General features: G+C 36.2%; 1 protein-coding gene across 1 annotated transcript in view; it reads right to left on the reverse strand.

The window, feature by feature from the left end:
- The window catches only part of ELL2 (elongation factor for RNA polymerase II 2), a 77552-nt gene that overhangs the window by 40464 nt on the left and 17121 nt on the right, over window positions 1-19967 (reverse strand). The window contains exon 2 of the mRNA XM_030817075.1: window positions 17747-17794. Coding sequence (XP_030672935.1) covers window positions 17747-17794 — 48 coding nt within the window. The remainder of the gene's footprint in view (window positions 1-17746; window positions 17795-19967) is intronic.

The raw sequence follows: 19967 nt of genomic DNA on the forward strand, positions 1-19967 counted from the left end.
ATAATTAGCATAAACACTGTATACCAAGATGTGTAGGTCAAAACGTCTAATTACTCTGGGATACAAGCTCAGGCATGTGGCAACAGAATACTGTCTGAAATGTCATTTCAAAATCAAGTCACGGACGTCCTATTTACATAAGGATCTAGGGCAGAAGTACAATGTGCACACTGCTGCAACTTTCTCATATGTGAATGCTAACATCTGCTGAAAAGCTGTTGGTACCTTTACTGCAGGTTTCCTGTCCTTGAGTCAAATACTTTCTACTCAATATTGGATTGAGGTATACATTAGATTAAAAATAGAACCAGCAAGGGTTCTCTTCATTTATTTAAGTGTTTTGTTCTTCTGTGGGATTACAAATCATTCAAACTTACAGAACTCTTGTTTGACAGACACCTTTTCTGATAAGGTGATCGTAAATGCTCAATGAACCAGCAGTACCATGGTCTGATATGACAATTCCTGGTGTTAAAGTGGACTCATACAGCTGAGCGGGCCAAGATCATCTATAATTTCTTTTTTATAGATTAGGGACAACGAGGCTTAGTGATTTGTTCAAGTTAGAGCCATATTTAAATTGACAATCCCTGTACTACAAATCCGAGCCTGCTCCATGGCTGTCTGAAACACTCATTACCTTGCAATACTAACATATTATGTTTATAGTCTTTCTCCCTCCACTAGAATATAAGCTCTGCAAGGACAGAGGCTTTTGTCTGTTGTGTTCCCTGAATATATTGTCAGCACCTCAAGCGGCGCGTGGCACAAAGTAGTCACTCAATGCATATTTGTTAAATGAAAAGGTGAATTAATGCCTGAGCCAGGCCTAGAACTGAAGTGTTTCTTTCTTTCCACCAGCATTTCCGAAGCATGCTGAAAAGTTTCCTTATGTGAAAGAGGGATTCTTTCCTCAAATAAATTTAGGAAATGCCAAGTTAAACAAAATAACTTTCTTTGCTGTGGGTCCTTTCATACTGAATAGTTTCCCAATTTGTATGGCCTCAGAACCCACCTCCCCTCCAGCATCCCAGGAAGCCAGTCCATCTCTTAATTTTATCTAAAATCTATTATGTGACTATATATAGACTGTATATATTAGCTTAGATACAAACTTACTGCAAACATTTAAACATTAGAATTCTCTGTTGTTCTCAAATTATTTCTAGACTCTTGATTCTGTGATTTCCTTAAAATCTAGAAAATATACTTTAAGCTAGAGAAATACATTTGCATGTACTATTCAGGTTCCACAGTATAGGGACAGAAGAATCTAGAATCAGAACAGAAAATAGAAACCTCAACCTGAAAGCCACATGTGCTATTTTTTAAACTAGACCTGCAGTTATGACTTTAGGCCCAAACATTATGGGTTGAGGGGAAAAAAAAAAAAGGCCTCTCAGATCAGCCCAGATGTGCAAACCAATGCTGAAGGGTGGAGGAGTAGGAAGGGGAGGGTAGCCTTCACTGGCAATAGAAAAAGTGAAGTATTAGAGAAATCAATAAGAGCTAAATATTCCTACTGACAGGGAAGGGCAGGGGATAGAGAGGATCCAACATATATTAGAGCCGTCTGAAATTTCCATATGATAGTTATTTTACTGAGGACAGTAATACAAAATGCCAAATTTTTCTAGCACAAAGAGAAATATTGGCAGTTATTCCCAAAATTCAGGTCATATAACAATAATTCAGGAATTATAATTAATAAATAATTCAGGAAAAATAAGTCCATTTATTTCCTTCCATTGTTCCTCTTTAGCAAGATGTATATTAAGCAGGGAAAAAGTAAGGTGAAATTACTTTCCCTGTTATTTTTCACATGGTTCCCCTGGATCCAGTATTAAAATTTCTAGTTCTGGATTAAAGAGCAGAGCAGCCTAATACTGAGGTTTCCTATTTCTGTTATTTCTGTAGGATATAGTCTTATTAGAAAAATAATTCCTGAGAACTGCATTCTCATCCCTAATGTATTCTTTTAAATTTATGACCATTTTGGAGAAAATGTCATCGATGGCAACATTTCACAACCAATTTTAATTACAAATACACAATAACATCGATGGAAGTAAAGTAGTAATTTTTAAAAATCAAATACACCCAATACACTCAGTTGCTATATAACTGAAATTACAAAAAACTACCTTCAGTAATTTTTGGCTCTCTTAATATGGCTTCTCTATTAATATGAAACTAGCCTTCTGAATGTTAGTGTGTCTCGTAAGATGACATGGATTAATTGATTCTTTCATTTAATTCATTTATTCCACACATATTAACTGAGTACTACTGTGTTAGGCACTGTTTAGGTTTCTATGACATAGCAGTGAATAAAACTGACAAAGATTCCTGCCATTGTGGCACATATGTATAAAAGTCCAGGAACGAGATAATGATGCCCAGGACCGGGACAGGGAGAAATGGATGGATTTGGGATGTATTTTGCAGGTACAGGCAGCAGGATTCCTAGACATATTAAATATAAGAAATGAAGGGGAGAAATCAAGAATGACTCCAGGGTATTTTGCCTGGAAGAATGGAATTGTTTCAGTATGTGTATGTGTACATATAGACATATATATATACACATATATGTGTGTGTATATATATATTTTTTACTTTGAATGTGATAATGAGCACCTTAATGTAAATGAATCCATTAATTTTTAAATACTGTACAACTGACCAATGTTGGTTTCGTCAGCTAAAAAGGGGCTTCAAAGGGAGTTTACTTATGATTCATTTTTGTAGCTTCATGGCTAAAAAGTATTTAGAAGAACCCAGGTGTCTGAGTGTGTGTTGTTTGGTAGTTGGGTATTTCCAGGAAAAAAGGGGTGATGACAGTTATTGGCAGGGGAAAGATGGAAATAGCAGATTAATACTAGAGATACTGCATCAGAGAAAAGGTATACAGACTATGGAGCATGAGAGAACAGAAACTTTTGTTTAAAAATGAATGCAAAGTTGAACCAAGTGCCAAAGTGGTTTTGGAAGAGAAGTGAGACAGCCATTGAGAAAATCTAAATAGTTTCTTCAAAATGCAGTCATGGCTGGGCTAAGCCACAAGTTCTTCTTTGGTGGCAAAAACTAAAACCTCCCACTGGGTTCAGCAACTTATCATAAAGCTGCATTTCATTTTTGTTTTATTAACCAGTCCCTTCCAAAATTTAAATATACAAAGCTGATATAAACTAAATTATCATCTCGTTCCTAAATCTTGCCACCCTCCCACATTGCCCAGTTAATAAGCCATCATTCATTTAGTGCTGAGATTACTGGCATCCTGATGAGTGAAATTTGACTCCTCTCTCTCACACTACTCTACACCCCTCAATATCCAAATCGTAAGACTTACTGCTTTTTCCTTCTGAAACATTTCTTAAATGTATATTCTTTCCTCTGCTTTGGCTCAGTATTACCTTTTGCTTGGACAACTTGGCTTTCGGCCTCCACTTTTGAACCGTTCTCAATCCCATCATCTAATCATTCAGCTGCCATCCTCTAATCATTCAGTTTTTATCAACAACTATTCTTACAAAATGTCAATATGACTCTGTCAGTCTCAAGGGTCATTTATTTCTTCATGACTTCCTACTACTTACCAGTAGTAGATGTAAGCTTCTTAATAGTATATATAAGTTTCCTTGTCAGCACTCTTGCTACTAAACCAGTTTAACTGGGCCTCACCTCCACCTTGTATTTCATGTTCCAGCAGCAATACCGTGCTTGCTGGGTGCCGGAACACGCTGCTACTCTGTGTCCCCACTTCTTGCCTTAGCTCATGCTAACTTATCTGTGAGTTCAGCTTAGGAGTCCTTCCCTCAGGAGCCTTTGCTTTCCCAGGTGCGTTTAGAAGCCCACTTTCTGAGTCCCCATGGTCCCCTCACATCTAGGCGCTCATTGCTATTGCTGCCTTCACTACATTGTATATGCTAAGTACTCACTCATTTATTTGCCTTTCTCTCCCACCAGACTGTGAGTTCTTTGGAGGCAAGGACCATGGTCTTACTCACTTTTTTTTTTTTTTTTTTTTTTTTGAGACACAGTCTTGCTCTGTAGCCCAGGCTGGAGTGCAGCGGCGCGATCTCGGCTCACTGCAACCTCCGCTGCCTGGGTTCAAGCGATTCTCCTGCCTCAGCCTCCTGAGTAGCTGGGATTACAGGTGTGCACCACCACACCTGGCTAACTTTTGTATTTTTAGTAGATATATGGTTTCACCATGTTGGTCAGGCTTGTCTCAAACTCCTGACCTCGTGATCTGCCCACCTTGGCCTTCCAAAGTGCTGGGCTTACAGGTGTGAGCCACTGTGCCTGGCCGGTCTTACCCACTTTTATATATGTTTGAAACACAGTAGAGTAGATACCTAATAAATATTTGTTAGATTTATCTGAAGAAACTTAGATTAAATTCACTCAGAAGGTGCCTATGTCAGGGATACTAAAAAATTATAAATGGATTTGAAATAGATGACTTAAGAATCTGTTGAGAACCAGGGTTCCCCAGAGAAGGCAAAAATAAACAACAAGATGAAAGGAAGGGTTAAAAAAAAAAAAAAACAACCCCCACACAGCTGCCTGCTGTGTGGTACAAATGTCAAGATGAGAAAGTTTCTAACCTCTCTTGTGCTATGTTTAGCCCCAAAACCTAGGCCAAGTGGCTTCCTAGGTTTGTGGGACTTAAGTTCATATTATACATTTTTCTTTCTAAAAAGTATCTTCGTCTTTATTAAAACACTCGCCGAATACTCTGGCTTCACGAAATTCCATTTGAAAGTATGACCCAACCTCTTTAAAACCATTTTGTATTTTTAAAGAATTTAGAATGTAACCATACTAAATAATTCTAAGTTCATTAATTCTTCTTGTCAAGTAGGAAGCAGAATTTTGTTTTAAAAAATGGTTTCTCAGAAACAAAGCCCAAACCTGAATTCTACAAGGAAAAAAAATCTTAAATATGAATGGCAACTTCCAATTCATTGCCAATCTCCTCTTGTATCCTGGAGCCTTGAGCAACGTTCTTATGCATTACGCCAGGAAGAACTGCTGGCAAATGTAAGTGGGCTTAGAATTCATGACTGCAGTCAGCAGCAGTTGTGTAAATCTAGGGAGAGACTGGTATTTGACACCTGCAAGTCCTCAAGGTTAACAGAAGTCTCAAAAAGCCCAAGCCCTAGATTTTGTAAAATACATGGTTTCACCCCAACCTAATCAATGTCACCAAGGAAACTTGTAAGTTCAATAAGACAAACAATAGTTAAGTCTGCAGAATATTTCCATATAGATTTAGAAGTATATTTAGCTCTTAATTCTCTGCTTTCAATATCAATTGTTTTTGAGCCTTTTCTTGGGTAAAGTTACCAAATGCTCTTTTCAAAATAAATCATACAGGGAAACCCAACATGTATTACAAACAGACTCAGAAATGCTCTGGTTAAGGAAGGAATGATGAGAGACTGGAATTGCTGAAGCAGCCACTGTGGTAAAGTCCTCCCTGGGGACCAAAGGCACAAGACCACAGTCTATGCTAAAGAAGGAGAAACAGCAACAAGACATACAATATTTGGGGTATATCATTTTAATTAATAAAATTGTAGTCAAATCTTAAATGAACATTACAAAAGTGTGTAAAAATATGCACCATTTTGTGCCATTTTTTTTTTATGAGAATTGGTGCCAACTATTTGGAGAATACCAAAGGCAGGAAATGGTGTCCTGCTTTCTTGTTCTTTCTCTTTTTTAAAATGCTTTCTTTAGAATTTTCCCTTTGCACTTCCAGTTCCAAGTTGTTCCTCTCTCAATGGTTTGAGAAGAAAGTGAAAACTTCTCTTTTACAAACAGATGAAAAGAGAGGGCCCTAATGGACTACATCTAGGATGCCAGATCATTGGCTCTGGAGCAAACTACCTGGTTTCCAACTCTGGCTCCAGAATCTACCCATCTGTGTTACCTTGGGCAAATAACCTCAGTAATCCCCAGTTTCCATACTTGTAAAATATAGATAATGATATTACCCACCTCATATGACTAATGTGAAGTTTAGAGATAACCCATCTAAGGTGTTTGGCACAAGGCCTGGTACAGAGTAAGTGCCCAAACAATGTTTGCTTTGATAATACCAAGACAATATTGGGGAGCTCCCACTCCAATTCTGACCTGTTTGATTCTAACACACACATGCCTTCCTTACTATAATGAGATGTTTGATTTTTAAAGTAATTTCTGGTAACAAGCTCTTCGGATAATCAAAAGTTGACTATATTCATTCTGAATCTTCATAATTTAGAGAAAAATAAGGGGCTACAAGTCTTCTGGGTCAAATCTTAAGTGTTAGTGTAAATGGAAGGCAAATAAGGTATCTGGAAAAATAAACAAATAATGAAAAGAACTAGCAATATTTCCAACTGTCTCAAACTCAAAATACAGAAAGATAAGGTATGAGAATGAATCAGCTAAAACAGGTGTCCATGGAAGGCTGAAAAATTACAGATGCCTGCTGCTCCTCTAGAAGGGTAGCAAACACTGCTTCCCAAGTGCCCTATCCATAAAAAAAAAAAAAAAAAAAAAAAAAAAAAAAAAAAAATGCTGCTTTCAGATTCCTAGAGTCCCAGATACTAGCTACAGCACAACAAAGAAACAAAGAAAATAGAATTAAGGGTTCTCATGGGAATCACAACTTTATGACTCTAAAGCATTCAATCTTCATAAATACAAACAGTATTTTAAAGTCTGTGGGGTGTTTTTTTTTGTATCAAGCTATAGGTAGCCCTAAAAATGAACCAAACATCTAGTATTTTAATTTTTATACATCTCTTTCCGAACATCTACTCTGAAAATGCATTCCTGAGGCAGAGTCTGGTTTACTCCATAAAATTTATCTCTATTCAGTTTTCATAAGTCAAATTTGTTTGTTAATTTTCTTCAAGCCTTTAAAGAAAATAAAACTATTTCTAATTTCACATGTATAAAGCTATTGATATGTACAACACATCAAGAGCTAAATTAGAGACTACAGTTCTGATTTCTAAGAGATTGGCATGTCTGATGTAAATAGGAGCGCCTGTTAAGTTTCTTAGAGAGACTGATTTATAATTGCAAGAAATATAGGACCGAAAAGATTTCTAAGGATGGTTAGGCTATTGGTAAAGCCATCAAACCTATGCCTTCACATAGAGAAAGAGACACTTTGGCAAAAAAGGACAAAGGTTTACATATGGGTAATTAAGGCAATTACTATATTTGAATAACTAATATTACAATACTTTTGCTTATCTTTTAGATAGTTATTTAATTCTGCTAGGAGGTAGAACCACACACCACAGAGTCCCTCTAAAATAATGAAACTATATAAAGTAGTAAAACATTTTATCCCCTGGCCAATAACTCACAGCATTGCTCCATGAAAAAAAGAGATCCATACCGCTAGGCTTTGTGAGACGTTTGCAATGTTCTTTTAAAGAAGACAGGCATCTAAAGATGAAGGTAGAAATTCAAAAGCACTAAATGATTACGACCACAAACAATGGTAAAGAAAAATGTCAAAAGAGCAAAATACAGTATGTAAAAAGTTATATAAATAGTATAATTATTTTCAAAAGTTAGAGAAATAGAGTAATTTTGTCAAAGGGAGTCCCTGAACTACTAAAATAAAAACTCTCCCCACCATATTGGGAGAAAACATGAATAGTATAAAGGAATGAAAAACTCAAAACCACTCCTTCTAGCAATACCAGATGGAGACAACAAGGCACTGGATGTTACTTCACACTATCTTAAAACATTGCAGTATTTTACTCATGTCAGATTATAATCAAACAAATCACACTATCAAACAATTTTTAAACATTATCAAATGATTAATTTTGAAATTCAAAAAACACGTATCCAATATTGGCTGGGGAAAACCCCTTGTGACTGGCACTTTCGAACAGCTGTGGGAATATAAGGCAGCAGCAGCTTTCTAGGGGTGGCGGATGCAGATGGGATAAATGATTTGGCGACAGTTATTGAAAACTTTAAAAGCATTCTGACCTAATAAATGCCATATCTAAGAATCTATCCTGAGGAAATAAAGATAGCAATAATAATTTATGCATACAGATTTTAATCATACCATTATTGTTATACAGAAACCATACATGTAATAGGAGAATGGCTAAATGATAGTGCATCCATAAAATGAAATGTTAGGTAGCTACTTAAAAGCAACTTGTATTATTTAATAGCATAGGAAAATGCTCATGATACATGCTAAATGAAAAAAGGAATATAAAAAAGCAATAAACACACTAAGACTGCAATTTTTAAAATGTATGTGTGAGCAAGAAGAAAAGACTAGAAAGAAATTGAATAAAACTGTTTTTCACTATTAGGGACCCTTTTATTACTCATCTTTATTCTTATATGTATTTTATACACTTTACAAATGTTTATTCACTTTGTTTTTCAATCAGAAAAACAATAAAGGCTGCATAAAAATAATAACTAGATTTTAGGTTATCACTGATACTTGCCCTTTGACTCAATTACCTTAAATATTCTTGAAAGAGGTTAGAGATTTTTTTATTTTTTTTTTACAGAATCAGAAATTACGAAGTAAAAGACTTTATCCCAAATTAATCCTGGATGCATTATTCTATTCTTCAAGTTTTCTAAAGAAGGAACAAAACACTGTCTTCCTTTAGAAACAAAACACAAAACATCAAGCATCCCTAACAAAGTTTTCCGTTATAGTCAAATACAGAGCTTTCAAATAGCTGTGGAAATCTAAGTAAGCATCATCTTACTATTCAGTGGAAATAGAACACCCTCAAATACCTTCCCCTTCTTAATCTGAAAACTGACTTGTAAATTACCAACATGACTAGATTAAGGAAAAACTAAAAAGCATTCAGATTAGTCATAACAAAAACTTCTAAGTATTGATTAGTAGAGTATTACTACCTTCATAAATATGGCTATGCCTTATATTCTCACTCTAAAATAAGATATCCATAACATAACTTACTAAGTGGTTATTAAACCCTAGGCTTTTCATGTATTATAGAGAACTGCCTTTTCCTATGGCTGCTTAGGTACCAACCCTCTACTGATGTGGGCCCAATTTAGTTCTTTAATCACTTGGCTATTGCATTCTGAGTTTTATTACCCTAAGCCCCCTAAGAACGTCATCTTTTAAAATTCAACCAACTGCTGCTTTTCATTCCCCTAATCTGTCCTTTCTAGACTGGACTTTTTCCTAGGACACTTTACAATGCCACTGCTCCAGAACATCAAGTGTTAACTCAGAAAGGAAAGTAGCCTCTACTCCCACACCCTTGATAACACCAGCAACTCTGCTTGTACCTTCTTTCCACTGGAGAGAGAGATCACAGACAGAGAGAAAACTTTCTTTCTCCACTGATAGATGACAAAGCAACTCTATCAAGTAGTTGACTAGCAAGATATTAGCTGGTGTCTAGCTCTAGATAACAAGACCTGCCTTCTCTGTTCTCCTTGTCAACTTGTTTTTTTAAACCTTTAATATCCAGTTTTTCTCCTTAGAGTCTTGTCATATTTGAACTTGGCATCTCCAAAAATTTCTTTTAGGTTTCTCGAACAATTAGGAAATACAGATTTAAAATGCCTTTTTGGCATCTATTGAAACATGTTCTGGTTTTTCTTATTTAACCCATAAAGATGACAAATTATCTTTAATGATAATGAGAACAACTTTTAACATATTTGTTTCTGCAAAATAAGTATAGCTTGATAGTTATGAAGTTCAATGTCATAATAAGAACCTGTAAACTCAAGAACTAGAATGTGAGCAATAACACATCCACCCATACTCCTCTCCTTTTCCCTCTGCCTGCCTTTCCCTTCATGGGTAACCACTGTTCTCATTTTCATAACTGTCATCCATTTTTTGGTTTTTAGTAATTTTATCACATATGTAAACCTATAAATAGATTGTCTGATTATTCCTGTTATTAAACTTTATAAAAACGGCATCATACCGTATGTATTCTTCTGCCTGCTTAGAGTTATAAGTTACTGCTTTTCACTGTTGTATACTCTTCCACTAAATGAATATACCACACTTAATCTCTATTAGCCTGTCATTGTTCTTAATCAATCTGGGCAAAATTTAACAAAAGGAGCTTCAAATTCCCTAAATGTTAGTAATTAAAAGTAACAATAGTCATGCTTTCAGTATTCATATGTAAACCAGTATTCTTTAACAGCTAGAAAAAAATTACTCTTTAAATAGGGCTTCACATCAGAATTTCATCTGTAAATCTACCTTTTCTTTCTTCTTAAAACTAAAGTTCCAGGTATAATTAAACCCAATAAAATGTCCTTTGGAGTTGCTTTTTGAAAATTCTTTTGTTCCAGTTCTCCAATGGGAATAGCCCCTGGGCAGCTCCATTATGATAGAATGAGGATTGGAGTGTAACCTGAACACCTCATGGATAACATGTTCCAAACCAAACACACCCATGTCTCCTGTCTCAACCTGCTCTTTTCATCTATTTTAGATTTGAATAATGGCCTCACCACCTAACCAAATGCTCAAGTAATAAATACAGAGCCATCCTTATCTCTTCTTCTTCTTCTCCTCCCATATGTAAGGAATCCCATGTATAAGGAATGACTAAGTCAAGGCAGCCATTGGAGAAGCATGTTAAAAAGCAAATCTGACCACATGACTCCCTGGCTAAAATTTTTTAAACAGTTGATAATCTCCTACCATGTCTGGTAAGCTATAATAGATTGTGACCCATTGGAAGGTCATGGCATTAATTTAGTGGATTGTGACTAGGATTCTTTTCAAATGAAAGAGAATGGAATAGAAAATATCAGGGTACATTGATGAAGTAAGGGTAAAGACTATGTTGTGGAACTTTTGTTTCATTTGTGTGAATGTCTACATCTATATGTGTAAAGCTATGTGATGTAAAACAGTTTTGCCTGTGAATTATTTGTAAATGTATTTGAAGGCCACTCATTTACTGATGTAGTTTTCTCACATTAGAGAGGTCAGGTTACCCAGAAATTGATGGAAGTCATGAAGCTTCTGAGAAGAGAATGTATACGTACCTATATATATGTATATTCTTCAAACATTGTTATGACAGTGAATCGAGCTATCCTAAGAAAATCTGGGGAAAAAAATTTGTTTTAAGTCCAGGTTTCCAAACCTCATCATAGCTCTCCAGGGAAATTTTATAGATAAGAAGCACTGATCTCCAAGGTGAAACCTAACTCATCAAGAAGGTGGGGCTGGGTGGTAGATCACCCCTGTAATCCCAGCACTTTGAGAGGCTCAGGCGGGAGGATCGCTTGAGTCCGGGAGTTGGAGACCAGTCTGGGCAATATAGGGAGACTGTGTCTCTTCAAAAAGTTAAAAAATTAGCTGAGTGTGGTAATGTGTGCCTATAGTCCCAGCTACCCAGTAGGCTGCAGTCAGCTATGATTGAGCCACTGCACTCCAACATAAGTGACAGAGTAAGGGATGGTTAAATTTAAGGGACCACAAAGTATCATAGAATTGGTAAAATATTATTTTCCAAGCTTAAATAAGCATGAGTACTATTAAAGTGACACTGCCTGCAATATAAATAACTCAATTCTACAAGTTCAGTTTTTGGTGGGAAACAAAAAAGCAAAGCCAATTAGTGACAAATTTTATTGACAAACAGATAATGTCAGGAATACAAACGGGCTATTTTACCTTGTCTACACAGTGTCTACCTGTCTATCATGGTGCCTGGTATACATCGTGTACTCACAAATGTTTGCTAAGTGAAGGCAGTAAGCCTAATTCATTGCTAAGAATACAATTTATGGCAATTGTGGTAGCTTCAGATATTAGTTATAGCTCCAGCTGCTGCATTCCAAAATGATGCAGTTTGGTGAAGGACAGAGCAGGGTGAGTACCCCTGTTTGTGCTCATGTTTTGGGGGGCTTGTCTTGCTGTAACTCACAGTGGGGCCTGTGTAAGGGCATGATCCGTGAGTACTTTGAGATAGTTTCCTTAGGCACCACAAACATACAATCAAAGTTATCCTCCCACCCTCTGCTATTCTGAGCTCTTCAAGGGCAAGGGGTGGCCTAGACTGGGTCCTCTGGTCAATTTACAATAGTTTCAAAGTATGATTCAATTATTGTGTGAGAAAATATGCAGTTTCCAGAGTTCCCAGGGGCAGCCCATCTCCTGGGTAAAATGAGATTTTAAAAAATGTGCACTCCAGCCTGGGTGACAGAGCGAGACTCCGTCTCAAAAAAAAAAAAAAAGTGTGTGTGTACGTGTTGTGTGTGTGTATATATAAAAACTAAAATTTTTTTAAAATTAGGTAGTTTACTATTTTATTAACACCTTAGTAAATTAACATGTGGCTAAAGAGGTGTAATTCAGCAAAAATATTAGATGATATCTATGCATGTTAACCACTGTAATATTAAAAAAATTAAAACAGAACTACCATTATAAAGAAATATAATTTTAACATTCTTCTAGTATTAATTATATTCAGAGCCAAGAGTATCAAGGTAGCTGTTAGTTGGCAACATTCAGAGCCGACTGACTAAACACAACCCTTGGCAAAAACCAGTGGGCTAGCCAAACCAAAACATCAAGGGAAAGAAGTCGGAGGGAAGGCATATTATCTAAGAAGGCATGGCAGTGCTGGGGATTTATGTTTATCTTTGCTGCATATTTCAAGCCGACAGTTATCTTTGCTTCCCCAGGAACCAAGTAGGGTAGGGAAGGACAGTCTGCAGGAAGCATTTTCAAGGGGGTTGAAATTGCCTACTAACTTCAAATACTGTATTATTTAGTTTTTCAAACCCAATCTTCTCCACACCCCCCACAAAGTAAAATAAATAATTAACAAAATATCTCTGAAGGCTTTGCTAAGTTTGGGGATAAAAAAACGAGAAGAAAAATCCAACCCTCTGTTTAATGACTCTACTGAAAGAGTTTTATAGCATTATTCAAGCCTTTAAAGTTACCAGTAAATGCCAATTTCATCTTCGGAAGGTCATTGTGCCTTTTTAGAAGGCATACATTTAGAACTTGTTTGGCTGGCTATTCCTTGTTCATTCTGGGAAAAGTGTGTGTGACTCAGTGTTTCACAGGAGATACTGCATGGTACTTATAGAAAATATTTTCTATTTTCAGTCCTCTTCTTAAATTCTTAAACATGATTTCTAAAAATTAGGCCCTGTATGGTACTTTAAACCTGTAATCCCAGGTCTTTGGGAAGCCCAGTCAGGAGGGTTGTTTGAAGCCAGGAATTTGAGGCCAGCCTGGGCAACACAGTGAGACCCATCTCTACAACAACAACAAAAAATTAGCCAGTCATGGCTGTGTATCTATAATCCTACTTGGGAGGCTGAGGAGGGAAGATTGCTTGAGCCCAGGAGTTCAAGGCTGCAGTAAGCTGTGATTGTGCCACTTCACTCCAGCCTGGAGAGCAAGACCCTGTCTCAAAAAATAATTATTATTTTATTATTTCTAAAAATTATGTTATGTAAAACTATTTTCTAAAGCCTCTGGGATTGCTGAGTCTGAAAGTAAGCAACTAAATTAGAAAGAATTTAAGAATAATACTCTCATAACAAATACTGAGTTAATACCGAGGTCTAGAATCTCATACACTGTGACAAAGTTAGCATTATTTCTCACTGCCCTGGGGAAATCACTCCCTGGACATGAGTCCCTGAGGCCTGAGGCAAGTCCACTTTGTATGGCTACCACATGCCAGCAGATGTGGGCATTATTTACTATTGAAAACTTTGCCATTTCAGATTTTATCTCAATTATAACATACCACACACTTACCTTTGTGTGTATGTACATGCATACACACAGTTCTTAAATAGGTCTTCTGGAATTTTACACACCTATTGCCAAGATGTGACATTTTGTATCTACTAAAACCCTTGTTTAAAAGGCTATTTCATACCAATGAAAAATATACATAGAAGCCTTGTTGCTGATAGTCCCCCATTTCCATAGAAGTTCTGAGTGGAGGGTTCTGAATGAATCCTACATTATGAATTATTTTCTAAGTATTAGTCTGTATGTGTTTGTTAAGACTGTGCGTTCTCTGAGGGTGGAGCCCATGCCATGCCCATCCCTGCATCTTTTCACACAAAGTACATAACAAGCACTTGGCACTAGTAAAGGTTAAAAGAATGTTTGCACAGTGAATAAGAAAAAAGCAGAACAATAAACCTATTAACACATTCATTGATTAGGCTACCTGTTTATAGTTTATTGCTTAGAACAATTACATTGGTTGATAACTGCATCAGTAACAACTGCTATTAAGGTATGGCAGGAAGAACTTCTCCCTAGCAGTGTGAAGACCAAGACTGTAGTTACAGCTCTGCCTCTATTAACTGTGTGTCTTTAGAAAAGAAACTTTGAACAAGCATGCAAATACAGAGTTTAGTTTTTAAAAATGTACTGAAACACATCTGTGGAAAATTTTCACCTGTCACATTTTCAGTACCAGATCAGTAGATAGAACGATCTTGATTTTTATAAAGCTTACTTCACAATAAAAATGTTGCTTTTGGAAATTGGGTGCATTATACCATTATAACCCTCTGAATGTTGTAACTTGAAGATCACAATGCAGTAGCCTATGTGAATCTACCGGCTACCATTTCTGTTTAAATATGCTGTTCTAGAGAGATTTATAATCCTAGTAAACCTTTAGTTGTAAGTATCTTAGGTATAGATTGGAACTGTGAGAACTGGTTGATTCACACTCTTCAGAACCAGCAAAGCAATTTTGGATGATTTATTCACCTCCTGATATTCATGAGTTTAGAAATGAGAATCAACTGCTACCATAGATATTTCCTCATTTTTCTGAATCCAGAAAATGCCTTCAATGACCATCTAATTTTCTGAGCACCTTTTTCCATTAAGGAACAGGGGTAGAATGAACAGTGAAAGTCACAATTTATATTTTTAATTCTACAAAGGCTGCTGCCCAACAGTGATAATAAAAATCCAGGTAATCAATGACTTTCAGAATTTCTACTCTTTAGCAGCATATTGCTATACTTTAATATTTCAGTCTGCATTTATTTAGAAGAAAACTTCAACCTAAGAGAACATGTTCAGGCACAAAAGCAAATATGCTTAAAAGCTAACCAGCCAAGACCCAAATTCTGGCCTTCTAAAAACATCACTGAGGGAAAAAGATCTTATAATTAGTAACAAGGAAGAGCATAACCATGCAGTGCTTAGTGTGAGTCTCATCAGGGAAACAGAAAATGATTTTAACACTATATGTTCAGTTTTAAAATGATATTTTAACAATGCTTAGTTATACTTCAAATATGCCTATATATGACAGTATCATGACAGTTAAGGTACATTTTCAGTCATATTTGATGTAAAAAGACAAAAAAAATTTCTCATTAAGGAAAAGTATCCTTTGTGGAAAATTTAAATTTAAATCTTTTAATTTAAAGCTCTAAACATATTCCACATGGGAAAAAACTCCGTAAGCATACTGCTTCAGAGAGGATTTAAAGCAATCAGCAAGGCAACGTTAAATTATCATGGCTCTTGAGAAAAACAGAGCAGTGTACAGAAGACCCTCACATCGGTGGCCCTGCGTCTTCCCTGTGGGCTGTGCCAACCCACTCTCTCCCCAGTAATGACTCTTTGTTTTTACTAAGTCCCAAAGAGCTGGGGAGAGCTCTGCAAAAAGAAGGGGGGAGGGGTGGATGGAATGCAGCTGCAGGCTCTAAAACAATGCTGAGTCCATATATTTTGTTCCCAGTTAGAATAATGAAAAGAGTGGGGGATTGAGACAGAATAAGCAAGGTAGGATCAAACATCCTATAGCTCTCAGTCTATAGTACCTCCACTCCTCATCTACTCTACCAAATCCAATCACCATTTGCTTGGGCTAAAAAGCTTATCTGTTAAAATTCAAACACCCATTAAGATTTAAACCCATCAGTCATTTATATCTAAATTGCTTCCATCAGTGAACTATACCAAGGCAAGGAATAAAGTAGGAAGAGAAAGTAGAGCAGGCAAAGATCAACTGAGGGCACTTGGACACATGGGACAGGAAAGCTACAGGGGGACATTGGTAGGAAAATTTAGAAAAGGTGGTCTAAGGTTTCAAATATAAACTGCCTGCTTTGCAATGCTGCTTAGGGCCCAGGGGCAACTAGTATGCTAGAGAAAACCATACTCCCTCCTAGACTGCTAAAAACTGCAAGGGTCAGAATGGAGAGTTTGGAAGCCTGCACATATTGGTGCCCTATAATTTAGGGTTTCGGCATAACTTGATGCCTCCTTAGAAAATATCCTTTACTTGCATTTCCCAGGAGAAAGAATTAAGGGAAGCATCAGCCCCAGAACCCTACTGCTCCTAGTAAGAGAAATGCAGCTCAAACCTTATACTCTTCCTCTAGCCCTCTTCTCCCAAGATAATCCTTTAGTGAAAATCCATGGAGCCCTCCAGGGCTGGTAGAATTAGGCCTGACCCTGGCACATCTCTTCAGGTATTATTGCTGCCATTAAAATTTGCAGGAAAACTCAAGAAGCCTTAAATAAACACCTGAACTAAGCCCTCAAATAGAAAATCAGCATGTGCTAATGACTACCTACTAAAAAGCTATACAACAAAATTCAGATGAATACTTATTCCAATTAGGATCCCATTCATGAACACTTAGTCACTGAAGAGGAAAAACAGGACTTCATTGTAAAGCTGTCATGTAGAAGCAAAACTCTGACATCAAAACATCTCCTTCAAGTAAGCATTACAAAACACATTTAGAAGTACTCTTGGTCTGTGTTGAATGATGTAATTAATCTGACTCTTGAACTGTTTTCAAGTTATAAAGGTTAGAAAGACTATTTATTTAAATTGACACTTTTGCATTTTGTGACATAACAAAAATTCAGAAGTCTGCAGATTTACAATAATCAAGAATGTTCCTCCCTCAGCTTATGTTTTCTCTATAGCTCTAAAAATCCATTTACAGATATTACAAATTTCCATTTTATAGCTAATATATAGAGGCAAACATAGAATACATATTAATTTAAATGAAGAAGCAAAAAGAATAATTGAGTCTACTATTTATTTTATTACTATGAAATATTAATAGTAATAATTTTAAAGTACTGATTCTGCTCCTGTAAACTTTATCATCTATCATAAAGACAAAATTCATAGGTCCATTTTATTAGGCATTATCATTTATTGCGCTTTTAAATGCAGTAATAAAATACACAGAAAACTTTGTTTATTCTGTATATACGAAAAACTCAATTTCTACTTACATATTTCATTTCCTGGTATATACAACTTAAAAAAGTGCACACACAGCAAAATTTTGTTAATAGTAAAAGCAATCACAATCATAACTTGCCTGAAATAAATAATCCCTTATGAATGTTAAGCTGTGATAAAACATACTCACATAATACCTTGATGTACGTTATACTTCAATAAAAAGGTGCAAACATGCAATTATCCATGTTATGGATAAAAAACCCTGTCAGTATCAATAACCATATACGAATTTTTAAAAAGTAAGTTAAGAAAATAACATAACTCAAGCATCTTAAAGGTGTCAGAAATTTTCATTTAGTCACAAAGCTCACAGTATGAGTGGCTGATTATAATAAAAGGGTCAACTGAAAACGGATTTTAAAAGCTGAATAGTGTGCAAGAACATTAGATTTGTTTGTTAAATCAATAAGAGTACTCACCCCATGGAGTCCTTGGAACTGAATTGAAGGTCGAAAAGGAATTAAATTCTATTAAAAGAAACAAAAGAAACAAACAGGTAAACCTTGGTTACTGCGACACAGAACTAAATGTTTAAACTTTAAATCTATGTTATTTGGGCCAGGCACAGTGACTCATGCCTCTAATCCCAGCACTTTGGGAGGCTGAAGCAGGAGGATCACTTGAGGCCAGGAGTTCAAGACCAGCCTGGGCAATACAGTGAGACCCCCCCCGCCCCGCCATCTCTATTAAAGAAAGAAAGAAAGAAAGAAAGAAAGAAAGAAAGAAAGAAAAGAAAGAAAGATATGTATTTGGTCAGTGTCATAATGTGTGAAAATCTCTTTTCATTATATACTTTCTTTTGCATGTTACTATATTAAGATGCCTTGGATGAACAATATCACACTATTTACACTTCTCTCTGAACCACACAAACAAAATATATTTTTTGGCAGTGCAGCTAATCATGTTTTTGAAACTGACCAACATGATTTGGCAAAAAATGGTTAGCATACCAATTCAATTTTACATTAAGAAAAACTGTATTGTTGCATAGCTTCCTGGTATATTTTTAATAGGGGTGGGAAGAGGGAAGAGATAATTGGAGGAACTTTGCAATACTGTATCAGGATGCTAGAAATATAAAATTAAATATTTGAGAATAAACCTGTTTGCCATTTTCTCACATTTTATCAGAGATTTGTTTTTAATTGAGAGCCAAACAGGTTACCAGTTCTCTCACACGATTCTCACCAGGAGAACGTAATTTCTAGATCAGTGTTTTTTATTATGAGCTTTTTCTTCTTGATAACTTCAATATTTTATCAGAGTTGTGCATTTAGAAGAAAAGCTGTTATCATAAGTGTCAGCCACAGTCTTTCGCATGATTTCCTGTATTCAAAGTCACCAGCATATTTTTCTATGGGAAAGCTTTTCCAAATTGCCAACAGAAACCCATGAAGAAATCAGATTTGGGTAATGTTTAATGGTAATACATCAGCCTGTAAACTATTCACATCTTCATATTCAAATCCAATGTACAAAAACAGTGGTTTCTGGTCTCATTTCTACCCCAAATAAAAATACAGAGGCACTAATATGTTCCTCACCTCAGCCACAGCACATCACCTACTACTTCCAAATGCTTTCCAAAACTTCTCTGCAGACTTAAAAGTTTACTAATAGGGATTATAATAAATGAAAGAGAAAGAGAAATAAAGATAAGAACTTCTTTAAAAGACAGACCACCTGAATGTAAAATCAGGTGTAACATTAGCTATCTTATTATTTATTTATTTATTTATTTATTTATTTATTTATTTATTTATTTTTTGAGACGGAGTCTCGCTCTGTCGCCCAGGCTGGAGTGCAGTGGCGCAATCTCGGCTCACTGCAAGCTCCACCTCCCAGGTTCACGCCCTTCTCCTGCCTCAGCCTCTCCGAGTAGCTGGGACTACAGGTGCCCGCCACCACGCCCAGCTAATTTTTTTTGTATTTTTAGTAGAGATGGGGTTTCACCGTGGTCTCGATCTCCTGACCTCATGATCCGCCCGCCTCGGCCTCCCAAAGTGCTGGGATTACAAGCGTGAGCCACTGTGCCTGGCCGCTATCTTATTATTTATAAAAATGAATAAACAAATATCTTCTTGGAGAAAACATTATAATGGATACTGTTATTGTTCTACTACCATAAAAGATCATTTAACTTTAGACTTATCAGCAGAATCTAAGTACTACTGGGTAACAAACTCATTTATTGGTGTGGGAGAAGTGAGCTTTTTAAAAAGGAAAAATAAAAAGGTAGTACCTGAATCTTTAAAATCTAATTTTTTAGTAGATTTTCATTCTAATTCATGGTCTTTTATGAAAATGTAAATATAGATTAACTTTCTTAAGGTGAAAAACGCCACCCCCAAACTACTTTCCATGGCTAAACTCACTCTTCCTGAAGTAATGAAAGCATGCCCATAGGGGCCTAGGTAGCCCCTCTTCATGTGGAAGAGTAAGGTGGCCCTACAATTGAGATTATACAGGTTGACGTTCCAGCTTTCACAATATTTCCATTAGCCCTGCTTTCTGAATGTCCCTCCAAATCAGAAGCACTGAACATAACCTCAGATGCTCATTACACTTCCCCCCTTGAATCCTGGCAACTCAGAGGTTGTTTTCAGCTCACCACTGAAATTTGAAATTCTCTCTCCA

The sequence above is a fragment of the Nomascus leucogenys genome, chromosome 2 (genome assembly GCF_006542625.1).
Source record: "Nomascus leucogenys isolate Asia chromosome 2, Asia_NLE_v1, whole genome shotgun sequence".
Taxonomy (NCBI): Eukaryota; Metazoa; Chordata; class Mammalia; order Primates; family Hylobatidae; genus Nomascus; species Nomascus leucogenys.